The following is a 12,804-nucleotide window of genomic DNA, read 5'->3' as shown; positions in this document are numbered from 1 at the left end:
GCAAACTCAGTAAAGGAAATTATTTGTCAGGAGAGTAGAAAGCTTAATCAAAAGCACAGAAAACAAAATGTGAAAAAAATATTGTGAGAAAGTCTTTTTCTGCTTGTTTTACATTTGATATTTATTGAAACAAAGTAGAGCATTGAGCCAATTTGTAAAAGGTAACAAAATATCAGCTATAACACATTTTAACAAATCTCAAATCCGTGAAGAAGCTTATAAATATACATATTTGAATTGGTAGAAATAGTTTGTCTATTGAAAATCATCACAGGGATAGTGAGCAGTTAACTGAGTGGTATAGAGCATCTGTGGCAATGACAGTCTGAACCTCTGTGGTGTGTGTGTGTGTGTGTGTGTGTGTGTGTGTGTGTGTAACAGTAAAGCTGAGTGAGAAGAAATAATTTGTGTTTTGAAACAATAAGGTGCATTTCCCTTTACAAACAGTGAAGAGCCACATTTGTGAAAAAAAATTTAAAGAGTGACTTTAAAACCTGGGAATATCTGACTAAATACTGGTTAAAGGTGATCTGATGAAGATACTCTCTGTTTAAAGCTTAAAGGGGAATCTGGCTAAAGAAAATAAATACAGTTTACTGATTGGCTGGATATACATACTATATACACAGAGAATGGATATTTCACCACTTTAACCACAACATTGCCCACATATATATTTGAACCGTGTTATGTATTGTAGAATAATTTTAAATGGATAATCTGAATTAGTATGGAAAAGAATGTAGGTTATAATATTGTTACATTTGCTGATGCACTGTTGCAAAAAGAGACAAAAAAAAGAACAGCTGATCAGACACATACAGACAGGTTTCAGCTTCTGTATCAAAGTGCATACTGGTAATGGGCTTGTCGCAGCACCTGGGAAACTTTAAGGCTTATGGGATGACAAATATTTCAGTTGCCAATAGATCCCACCTATCGTATCCTATCGCTACTGTAATCCAACAGTGCTTCTAACCTTAGGGAGAGGGGACAAGTAGTCTTCAGTCAGGTTGTGAAGGCTAGTTTGGGACTGGGCCCATGAAAACACATTGATACATCACAGAAAACAGGTGTTCTCCTCTCAACAGCAGCAAACCAGGACATATTTTGACAACTTTGCCACAAATATCAAAATCTACTAAGGAAATGAGAAACACAGTCGAATTTTGCAATCAATGTTAGCCATCTGACGAGAAAAGTGATGCGTTTTTGAAATTAAGAGGGTGCATGTGGGTTGTGGAAGATTTTCAGCCATTCTAGGCACTTGAGGGGATTAAAATTGGCTGGTGTTGACTTGGCCAAAATAAAACATAACAATCTCAAAATAAATATTTCACGATACTCTCAGTTTCTGAAGACATAAGATTTTTTTTTGAAAACGAAAAAGTCAGTCTTTTTGCAATGGCATAATTGTTTAACTCTATAAATATAATTTATATAGTTTCTTTCTTCCATTCTCTCCTCTGCTCATGAATACACACGTATGCCCATTGTTTGCAAGCAAACTCACACACACAGGTGACACTCCTCTTCTCACTTGCAGACAAATTGGTCTACGATTTTGGTGCAGCGCTTGCACTTGACGTAGCAGCACCAGTGGAACTTGCAGTGGCAGCGCTCCACTATCTGGGCCTTGTACTGATCATATCCACGGCCGCAGCACATCAGCTCACAACCATCCATGCCCTCTGAGGTCTTGTTGCAAAGCCGGCCCACTGTGCCCAAGGAGCCAGTGCTTTGGTTTTTCAAGCAGTAGTCTGGACTGGCTTCGATGTACACTAGGTCGTTGCTCGTGGGAGCGTTAAACTTGCTGTGCATCTGCACCAGCTTTCCACGCAAGTTGAGCTTCATAGATGCAGCACTATCATACTTTTCCTTCAGTGCATCGCCCACCTTGCGGAAGTCAGCCAGCTGCAGCCAGCAGGTCTTAAGGCTGCATGAGCCTGATACGCCATGGCACTTGCAGGAGACGTGGGCAAGATCTGACACAGTCTAATAATGGAGAAGAGGGAGACAGAAAAGGGAAAAGGCATATTTTAGGTAAACATGACTTTTATAAGCGTCTTTGCTTTCGTGGCACACTGCAGAAAAATAACATGTCCAAGTGACACACGCTTAATTCCAATTTGTCCCGTCTGCATAAATATTTGGACAATATGCTGTTCGTGATCTCACAGGTTTCAGTACTTTGCCATAAAGACCAAATGATCCTGTCCATGTCTCTAATGGTGCAGTGAATAAGATGTTGTCCACTCATTTGTCCAAGTTGAAAGAGAACAGCCTGGCAACAGATATTTGGCATTGCATTCCCTTTGAGGTGGTTTCAAGATGTTTGGAAAGGAAACGAAACCCCAGAGCTGCTTCCAGTGACTCCATCTCCCCACAGATCAAAGCCTCGTGAGGTGAGAGCACACAGAGCTGTTACACAGATGATCAACCGGAGACCTATCTGATTGACCTGGATTGTCTCACTTCCAAACTCCGCTTTTTATCTCTGGTTAGCAGGCCCTGCAGTTTATACATTTCTTTTTGGTTCATATCTGATGACACTAAAGTGTGTGTGTGTGTGTGTGTGTGTGTGTGTGTGTGTGTGTGTGTGTGTACACATGAAACCTCTGTTTCTTACCCTTCTTCCAGCCTCATTATTGTGAAGATTCATCAACAGCCTTGCGCTCTCATACGAGCCTTTGGGGTAGCTCTTCTCCCTCTCCCGTGCATCCACAAACTCTTTTGAAAACCTGTAGCCGTAGTTGAGGTTGTCTCCGCAGCCACCCCACAGCCAGTCTCGGGGAAGATCTTTGGGGCGAGCTGCACGACTGCACCCACAGCTGGAGAGCTCCCCCTCTCTGCAAGCTCGGCTCACAGCATTCACCACTCCTGCTGCACTGATGGCATAAGTGAAAGCTGTTTCTCGACTGCCTGCAGACAGACAAATGAAAGAACTTTAGGTCAACATTCGACACATTAGGAGACTAAGTGTATAAATAAAATTTGCCATATCTACCCACTGTTTCTATTTTAAACATAATTTATAATGAATATGTCACATTGTCATTTTTTCCCCAGATTATGTACAGTTATGAAATGTGATGTCATACGAGAGTATTCAGCATACACTTAAGATTACAGAGCACTTCAGCCAAGTGCTGCAGGCTCCTCATCAACAACATGTTGAACAGAGAATTCTGGTTTGCTGTTATTGGGCTTCAGCCAGAGAGAAGAGAGTGCCCTCCAGTGACAGAGATCCCTTTTAACAAGCAGCTGCCATTTCACCAAAATTAAAAGTGACACAGCCTTCTTCCCGGTATCTGTCATGACAATGCTTCTCATTACCTTGAACTGTTTCTAACCTTCACTGTTTCTAACCTCCACTGTTTCTAACCTCCACATTTGCTTGATAGAGATAAATGCTTGAGCTACCTATAAACACAAATACATAAATGCAAGACCGAAAGCTCTATCGGTTACTACGCCTGTGCAAAGCCACAGACTGAAAGAGAATAAGGAGAGCACATAAAGCCAACCAAACTATGAAGCTGTGTGTTGACACTGAAGACAGGGGCTGCTACAAAATAAAAATGCACAGCTCTTCTACCTGCTGTGCCAAGCCTTTAGAGAGAATACTATAATGACAATAACAGATGGACAAAGAACAGGAGATGAGGGAGGACAAAGAGAAGAAGACTGAAGAGATAAGTTAGGTAAAAGCGGTTTAAAAAAGTAAGCAAAATGGAAAAAGGAGACATGCATGCATCATGTAGAAAGAACAAAAAGACAATCACTGGGAAGAAAAGAGACTAATACATAAACCAATTGGAAAGTCTGAAAGACATCCAGGTGGGAAACCCTTGCGGCAGGTGATTGGGTGTGGGGGTGAGGGTATTCGTCTAGTTTTATTACAGCCTGAAGATAATGGTCTACTGGTGGACCTGTAGACAGACGAATAGTACTCTCCCACATCACTGTCCCTCTTCTCCTGTACCCCACCCTGGAGCTGGTCTGAACAAAATCTCGCCCGCACCCCCTGGAGCTCAGCTTTAATTCACCCAATGTGTCATAAAGCGGCAGCGAGACAGACAGACAGTAAACAGGGCTTCAGAAAGACAGACATACAGTAAGGGGAGGATATGTTTACTTGGCCCAGAGTGGTTTGAGATGGAAGCAATGTTGAGACGGGAGGGGAGGGAGGAAGAGGAATGGGAGAATGGCTGCTGATGAGGTTTCTATGAAGACTAATCTGTGGTGAGGGAGTCAGCAGCAGCAGAGACACAGAGAAAACAGTACAGTTTGACCATGAGTACAAGCACAGACCCACTTGTTTTGCGCACACATGAACAGCACATTAAACGTTGTGGGACTTGGATTTCTATCTCTGAAACATCTGTCACTAACAAAGTACAATGCAACTGAATGAAACTTTGTTGATGGTCACAGCATTGTATTGAAAATATCCACAGATGCAATCTTTTTGAAAAAAAGACGATTAATTAAAATGTGATCGGTGTCAGTTTTCAGTGAAACTATTTTTTAATAAATGTTCGAGTCACCCAGAAACTGTCGACAGCTCGATCTGTGGATTATCCAGAGTAATAGGAACATTATGACAAGTTGCTGTTGAGCATATTAAATGTTATTTTTTAAACTGTGAGCACCATAGCAGAAATTCCATTCACCATTTATTCCATTAATAGCATTTGAATGAGAGCAGAAATCTTAGAGATGATATTTCATAAGCTGGACAGCCAAAAAGAAAAAAACCTGTTTGCATGCAAACTGACTACTGTGAGTGACACTATTTTTTTAGTTTGGGTGAACTGATTAAAACATTTCTGTGTGCATTTCTAAAGAATCCTAAAATGTGAGCTCCAACTTTGTTCCAACTTTGCCTCTACGTAGCAAAGCCCGTAACTCTGCTGCGATCACTGACATTGTATATATTCGCTGTAATTCAGCTGGAGAGTTATGATCAATAAAGGGTAAACCACCTTTACATTAGGCCCTGAAGCAAAGGCAAACATTCAAAGAAAATTAAACAAACCACGTTAAATAATATGATACAAGAGAGGGGATCACTTTAAGACTTCTGAGATCTTGGCACAGACACACACACACACACACACAGTGTGATATCAGACAATGTGATATATATTGGTGCATACACTGCACTCCCACTACTTGTAAATACAGGGCAGCTACAGTCCAGTCCCACAGTAAGAGTGTGTGTGTGTGTGTGTGTGTGTGTGTGTGTGTGTGTGTGTGTGTGTGTGTGTGTGTGTGTGTGTGTGTGTGTGTGTTTGATTGTCTCCCATTCATCAGGGGAAAAGCAGAGTCTCAGTCTCCCTCCTGCTCCATGTCAGGAGCTGGTTTAGCAGCCTAAAGCCACATGTGATTTATCCAGCAACCTCACCCACCAACTATTCCCTCCTCACAGCTGCTGAGAATCACCAGCCTCATACATTTCACACATACACTTTTAACAACACACAGAATATGGTAAGTGAGTCAGAGTGGAAAAATGAAAAAAAAAAAAAAAAGACTCTAAAATCCATTGATTAATATGTAATGTAAACATATCCTCATATACTAAGTTCAGTTTTTGTTAATATTTTTGTAGAGGCACTGACTCAACAGTACATTTATTTTAGAAAATATTGAGTTGAATTATAGTGCCAACAGGTGTGTGTATTATTTTGTAAATCACATTCACATCAGTGAGTGTAAAGTTTGCTTTAGAAGGCATCAGAGTTTAACAGAAGTACAAACTGCATTTGCCAAAAAGATCACACAACTAAGTTAACACCTCCAGTGCATTGTTCTCATGTGTGTTCATGTGCGCGTTTCTAATTCATGTTACTTTAAAAATCTTTACCCGTGTCTTACCTATTTGCATAACCCGTCCAAAAACAGAGGAGTTGTCAACAGTGCTGCAGTTCCAGCGCCGGTGTCTGAACTGGTATTGGCACTCTCTGATGCCTGTCTTGGCACCTTCACCAATGTACTGCATGTGGTCCTGGTAGAGCTGGCAGAGTTTCTTCTGGCCTTGTGACAGGCCGACCAGCTGGCTGCAGAGTGGCTGGGCACCAATGATGTAGGCCTCTGGGATCAGTAAAGGGTTCATTGCCAGAGACCTGGTTGAGTGAAACACATAATTCAGTTGATTTACTTATGTGCCATATATTTAAATATTCAGGGCAACTTCACAATCAACAGCTGTTTTCACTTTATTGGTTTCTCCCTCTACTGCATGTAGCTGCAGTATGTTAACCACTGAAATGTGACGCAGTTATCTACTTGACGGAATAAAAGGCTTTACACTCTTAGTTTTTAAGGACACTGGACTGAAGAAAAAAAAATATATATATATATATATATATATATATATATATATATATATATATATATATATATATATATATATATATATATATATATATATATATATATATATATATATATATATATATATACACACACACACACACAAAAAAAAAATTTAGGGCCAAAAGCAATAAATACTGTATATTAACAAGTGATATAACAGCAAAAATAGGAAAACAATAATGAAAGGAAACACTAAAATAATGATGTCATTCTTTTACTCATCCCAAACATTTTTACTTGTTACGTTTTATAGTAAAGCAATGTCTACTGTCACAGAGTCATACTGTACACCTGTGAACACGTGTTATACTAACCTCTAAGATTGTTTCAGTCTTCATGACTTATGCTTAAGAATTTTAAACAAAATGTAGGAAATACCAGAAAACATATACTATGTTTGTTTGGCTGGAACGTAATTTTTCTCCTTGATATGGTCCGAAGCCACAGTTTAAGGTTGGAAAAACACTGTCTTAGGTGGTAATAAATAACTTAACTTGTATTGCACATGTATACCAAGGAAAAAAAACTATACATGTTTATATTTTGCTAAAATATTTCTTAACACCGACTCAAGAGCCAAGAGCTCTTAGCCGTGATTTCTGCACGTTGGTGGAAGATTGTTTTTGCTTTTTATATCACAGTGTACACAAGTAAAATGTATGCATTTATAAGAGTTACTTGAGTTAAATACAAACATATTGTTTAAACAAAATTCTTTCAGTACCAAATGTTAAAGAACTCTTCCTGCAGAATCTCTTATATCACATCAAGGAAAATGATGTTTATAGAGGTTTAGAATTATTGATGTACAGTATTAATGTGTTCATCTCCCCATGGACCTTACATGCTGTCTTGATGATGATCATATGTTATGAATTTAACAATTATAATTTCATGCTGCAGAGTGGTTTGTGAATTTCACATCAGGGATAAATAAACTCTTGTGATTATACTGTACTTTATGTTTTTATTAATTTAAATCTCAGCAGTAATTAATGACTAGTAACCAAGGCTCTAAAATAAATGTGGTGTAGTAAAAAGGACAACATATGCCCTCAAATGTACTAAAACCTAAGTGCAAAACAGAAGTAGCAGTAAATGATACGAGACAATTATACGTAAAGTACTTGGGTACTTTCCCCTACAGATTCTGTACTGTACACACTTTTGTTGTAAAATCCAATAATGCCATGTACAGAACCATTCAGTTCTGTTTTAGAAAACATCAATTGAAAGGGAAAGAGACAGGAACAAACACAGTTGAAACAGAGAGAGGAACACTACTATGAGCATCTGGTTCCAGGCCACAGGACAATTAGAGAAGCCCATCCCTGAGCCCCAAGAGAGAGACAATTAGCCCCCAGTGTAACCTGATCGACTGGGGAAACTCAGAAGCAAGGGAACACAGACTGAAAACACACACACACACACAGTTGTGCACACATAAGCAAACAGAAAAGGGGAGAGAAAAAAAAATATCAACATACACGCTGTTAGTATGCTCAAACGCACATGCAGACAGACTCTCACCCGCACGTGCACACACACACACACGTCTAGTCTGCAGGCCCACTGCTCTGACACTCCAAATCATTCACACCTGTGTGACCTCTCAAAGAGGAAACTGAAAAACACACACACACACAGTTTGTGCTCCAAACTCAGTTTTCCAAAGGGTGTGTGGTAATGTGCAAGTCAGCCATGTCTGTGATCCATCTCATTTTAACTGGGCTGAGTTCTGTTTATCTTTACAAGTTCCCTTTAAATTAATTGTTTAACTTATTATTTCAAATAATTGGGCCATCACCACATGATGTCACCACTTGCTTTGATTTGTTGTTTAAAGTAAATATAAATCTTAGACACGAAGTGTGGATTTAGTAGTAGTTGTGATACATAATTATATACAAGTGCGCATTTATACAAAGAAAAGGAGAAGCAGCCTCTAGATTGCTTTATGTAGTGCTTCTATAGTGACTGGTAGACTGTATTTTCATTTATTATCAGAACTACTGTGTATTTAAGTGCAGCCGACTCAAATGTAGACTTTTCTCCTAATAGCAGCAGTTTGTGTGTGTACACACACTTACACACACAAACGCATACAAGCAGCCACACACAGTGTTTGTGTTTACACATATTTGAACAGATTTATTTTATTTATTTTTTTTAAATCCATAATTTTGGTTTGGCAACATACAAATGGAGAAAAAAGGGATTTCTAAAAAGCTAATGTGCTTCAGTCAGCATGGTGTGTTACATATTTGCTGCATGCTGAGGCTTATTCAGCAAACACACATTGCTGAAATTTACTCTTAAGCTAAAAGACAAATGTGAAGGCTTTTAAATGAATAACCTACAGAAATGTGATTCGTCAATGAGTAAACAGAAATGCAGTTTAAAAGCTCATCTTTTATGACACACACACACAAAAAAAAAAAACATACTTTGCACAAATGAACACACAGACAAACTGTAGATATGGAGAGAAAAATCAATACGTACCACCAAGAGTTAGCCTCCACAACCACCTGCATGAGGAGTGTGAGGAGTGTGAGGGCGAAGACACAGTGTCTGGAGTCCAATACGCTGCCAAAGGGCCAGCAAGCTGACCGGCACACCCAGCCCAGCCCAAGGTTCATACTGCCGCTGGTCTGAGGAGGACAGAAAGAAGGATGCATGTCAGTCTGTCTGCCTGGTCAGTCCATTTAAAACAGGAAAGGACACATTTCAGCTGTAATCCTGTATATTTAAAAACTTTTTTAACATGCAAGCAAGAAGGCAGCAACATAACTGTTGTGTTGTGTGTTAGAGAGAGAGAGAGAGAGAGAGAGAGAGAGAGAGAGAGAGAGAGAGAGAGAGAGAGAGAGAGAGAGAGAGAGAGAGAGAGAGAGATGAGTTCCCTGAGGCCATCAGTGCTTGCAGAGCAGTCACTTGGCAGCAGGTCTAAGTGTGAATCACATAAAGACTGATAGACACAGTTGGAGAAAACACAATGACTATGAAACCCCATCAAGACACATTCCTGACTGTTCACTTTACTCAGAGAAAGAGACACAAGGGCAGAGATAAAGATGCCAATCAGATAGTGAGTGAGTGAGTGATCCTTTTTTAAATTCATTTTAGGCTACATACTGTACACATTTACTGCTGCAATAGGGCTCAAAAAGCCCTAGAATTAATTCTATGACAAATTAAAATAAGTCCCAAAACACTACATTTTGTTTCTATACAATTTGCAACCATTGTCAGAACTTACTGTAGCCTTTTGACTATAGTTCAACTTGTTACTTTGTGTAAATAAAAAAAAATCTTTAAAAAAAATAGCAAAAAAACAAACAAACATAAAACTTGTTTTCATTTATGCTTAAAAACAATTATACTTTCGGGGGACTGTGACGTGTGTGTGCTAAATATGCAATATGACAATACCTGTCACGCCGCTCAGTAATTATGTACAAATTAAATATGAGATGTAATGAATGGAGATCGGTGTGTAAGGAGTCACAGTAGCGGGTGATGGTCTGGGGCCTGGTTTTGCCAACTGTGCAGCCTTGCGCCTGGCGAAAACTACAAGGAATTAAAAGGGAAACATGTCAATTACAGCCTGGCTTTGGAGATATAGTTCGGTGGCTACGTTGGCAGAAAATTATTTTAAAATTATTACCCCAAATTTGCAAGTTACACTGACGGTGCCAACCATCCAGTTTGGCCGTGTGTGAATTTTGAGTCTGGGAGCAGCTCTAATTTGTCACGCTGTGTTATTTTCCAGGGTTGAGTCGAGGAGACTTGGGGCTGCCTAATACTCATTAACGCCAGGGCCAAGTTCACCATCATTCACCCATCGCACACGAGCACGTGTTTTCAGCTCGTACATTGGTCTCACTCTTAGCTGGTGAGGATGCAATTCTTCCAAATGAATTAAGCAATAATCCAGAGACGTCGGTGGTTTTACACTGATTTTAAACCAACTAATTGGAGTTGTCCTGTTCGCCAAAAAGCGCATTTTCATGGAAAATTAAATGTATGCAATTAATATTATTTTTGCACCAAACTGGACACTTCACCAAGAGGAGTAATTCACCAGCGGGTGTACCACGGGGCACGTAGTTTTTGTTGTGCATTTTCGTATTTAAATTCGCCGTCGCAACACCACAGGTGCTCACAATTATCTGGCATTTCACGACTGAGTCTCAGCCAATCAGATTAGAGAACAGTAAGCTAAGGGTCGTTTGAAGAGACAAACAAGAGACGGGGCTATTATTTTAAAATTCTTTTTTAATTTAATTCTTTTGAGTCGCTGCAGCATTTCGCACTCCACACGCATTTGTTTTTTTAAAAAGACATATTTGCATTTGACATCCACAGTGAACACTGCGTATTTCCTACAATACATGACCCCTGGAAACGATTTGACCCGAGTGAAGTAGGTTATTAATAGATTTCACTGATGAACGAGGACTAACTTCGTTATTTCTGTAGTCCAACCTGCCACAAAACTAAACAAATTGCAAATTAAAATTTAGCTCACTGCTGTTGCAGTGATGGTTTCAGTTTTTCAGGGGCCGTGAAATCAAGTCGATTAACAATAGACTTGAGAATTTAGCAAATGTGGTTTACAGTTCATTGAAAATGTCGGGAGTAATTTTTCCTTTTAGTCAAAATTGTGTTTGGATTTTCTCTACTTTTTCTGAGTGGAATGTTTGATCAAACTGTCCAAATATTATACATTTATTAAATCTTAAGGAAAAAATATCCAGTTTCTTTTAATGTAAAATGTGACAACTTTGAATCATTGTGTACAATTTTATAGGAATCTTAAAGTCAGTGAATTTGACTTTTTGGGCTGGTAGACAAGAAGAAATCACTACATGTACAGATGAGTTAAATAACCCCCTCCCTTTCCCAAACTGCATTGCACCATAATTTGCGGGCTACTTGGTGAAATATTATCCGAATTTAATAGCGCAAACTGACGAGTCTCTGTCTGATGTGAAAAAAAAAATCCAGGAGAGGGAGCCAGGTACAAGGATTTGATGAGGAGAAGCAGCACAAAGAACATTGCCTGAATCTACAGGGTTCATTAACTACAGAGAAGCAAGCAATAAAATATAATTTATGTATAACTTTATAACCTATCAAAGAACTTACAATTAATTTTGATTTAACACATTTTAATACGGGTCAAAATCAATGCGGGGGGTGGGGGTGCATGTTTAACACATCTGCCAACTTTTATATACATCCAAGGACCAGTATTAGTCCAAAAACCTCCCACTGACACACACACACCCAGGGGACAGTACATGCTACTCACCAGGGAGCACAGCTCGTTGGAAGTTGTAATCCACTTTCTGCAGACGATATCAAACCAATAATCCCAGTGCGGGCCAGGTGGATTTAAAATTTCCGTTTCAGTGAAGACAAGTCTCCTGGTTTTATCCGGATCTTTGGAAAAGTGCTTTGTTGGGGTGAGGAAAGTGTAAAGCTGAGAGTTTCTTCAAGTTTTGGTGTTTCGATGGACACGGACGTCCGAAATCAGAGAACGCGCTCCTTTCGTCTGACAGCTCAAGTGGCTGGTAGGAAACAGCGGGATGTATAAAATGTCCCCAGACAGTGTGAAGAAATAATCAGTTCCTTTAACAAATCAGTGCTGGACTTTGCTGTGACTGAACAATTAAAGCAACCCAAAATGCCACCGGTGAAAACGTCTACTTGCAACGTCTTGTAATTGAAGGCGGCCTACTTTTACAGCCCCTAAATGAAAACTGTTCCAGATAACAGCTACTGTATCAAAGCGATAACGTGTGTAATCTTGTTATGAACATAAAATCCAGCCGCTCACACGCTCAGGTCATAGCACGTTTTACCTGCGGAAAGATCCGCACGGTGATCCTCGCCACAAACGACTTGTCAATTTACCTTCCATTCTGTGCAAAAAAAAACAACTTTGACAACTCCTCGACTCAAGTTAAAAGTCCTCACTTGCAAAAAAAGTAAATCATCCGCCTCGAAAAAAAAGAAAAAAAAAATCAGATTCAGCAATTAATCGACTCCAGACAGTGTGCTCCAAAAAACTTTCCGCGCGGTCTATCTCCAAACAGTGCGGCTTGGCGAGCGCACACGGTGCCAGGGGGAGGAAAAGAGCACAGCATGTGAGCAGCGGCTTTGCCGAGACTTGAGTCTGTCGTCTTCCCAACTCTGTATGTGTTTCTGTGCGTGTGTTGAAGTGCAGAGAAGTATCGACTCTTCCTCCCTCTCTCCCGTTCTCCCTCACCTGCTTCAGTCACCTCCTCTCACAGACTAACACACTGGAGCATGGATGCGCATTGCAAAGCCTTCAAATGGCGCATGCGCTTCCCATTTCTGCTCAAATCGCCGTTTTTCTTCTTCCAGTCCCTAACGTTGAAGAAGAACTTT

The 12,804-nt window shown here is 39.8% G+C and overlaps 1 protein-coding gene across 2 annotated transcripts; it reads right to left on the bottom strand.

Moving 5' to 3' along the window:
• Positions 1-1,226: 1,226 nt before the first annotated feature.
• On the bottom strand, positions 1,227-12,804 carry wnt5a (wingless-type MMTV integration site family, member 5a). Of its 2 annotated transcripts, XM_067528001.1 has the most exons (6): positions 11,702-12,804; positions 9,817-9,954; positions 8,890-9,038; positions 5,884-6,131; positions 2,630-2,922; positions 1,227-1,995 (listed from the first exon to the last, which is right to left on the bottom strand). In XM_067528001.1, the coding sequence occupies exons 3-6, from the start codon at positions 9,024-9,026 to the stop codon at positions 1,537-1,539; spliced, it is 1,137 nt and encodes a 378-aa protein (XP_067384102.1). In that variant the 5' UTR covers positions 9,027-9,038; positions 9,817-9,954; positions 11,702-12,804; the 3' UTR covers positions 1,227-1,536. The 2 variants fall into 2 exon arrangements, with proteins under 2 accessions (XP_067384102.1, XP_067384101.1); XM_067528000.1 differs by lacking the exon at positions 9,817-9,954 and having other exon boundaries at positions 11,702-12,801.

The sequence above is a fragment of the Channa argus genome, chromosome 13 (assembly GCF_033026475.1).
Source record: "Channa argus isolate prfri chromosome 13, Channa argus male v1.0, whole genome shotgun sequence".
Lineage (NCBI taxonomy): Eukaryota > Metazoa > Chordata > Actinopteri > Anabantiformes > Channidae > Channa > Channa argus.
The sequence above is the reverse complement of the archived record's forward strand: the minus strand, read 5'-3'. Positions and strand labels throughout refer to the sequence as shown.

Coding starts and splice junctions, on each gene's coding strand:
- wnt5a (XM_067528001.1), bottom strand. CDS start 9,026: ATGAACCTTGGGCTGGGCTGGGTGTGCCGGTCAGCTTGCTGGCCCTTT. Junction 2,923..5,883: donor TGGACGGGTTATGCAAATAG/GTAAGACACGGG, acceptor GTCTGTCTGCAG/GCAGTCGAGAAACAGCTTTC. Junction 1,996..2,629: donor ATAATGAGGCTGGAAGAAGG/GTAAGAAACAGA, acceptor CTCCATTATTAG/ACTGTGTCAGATCTTGCCCA.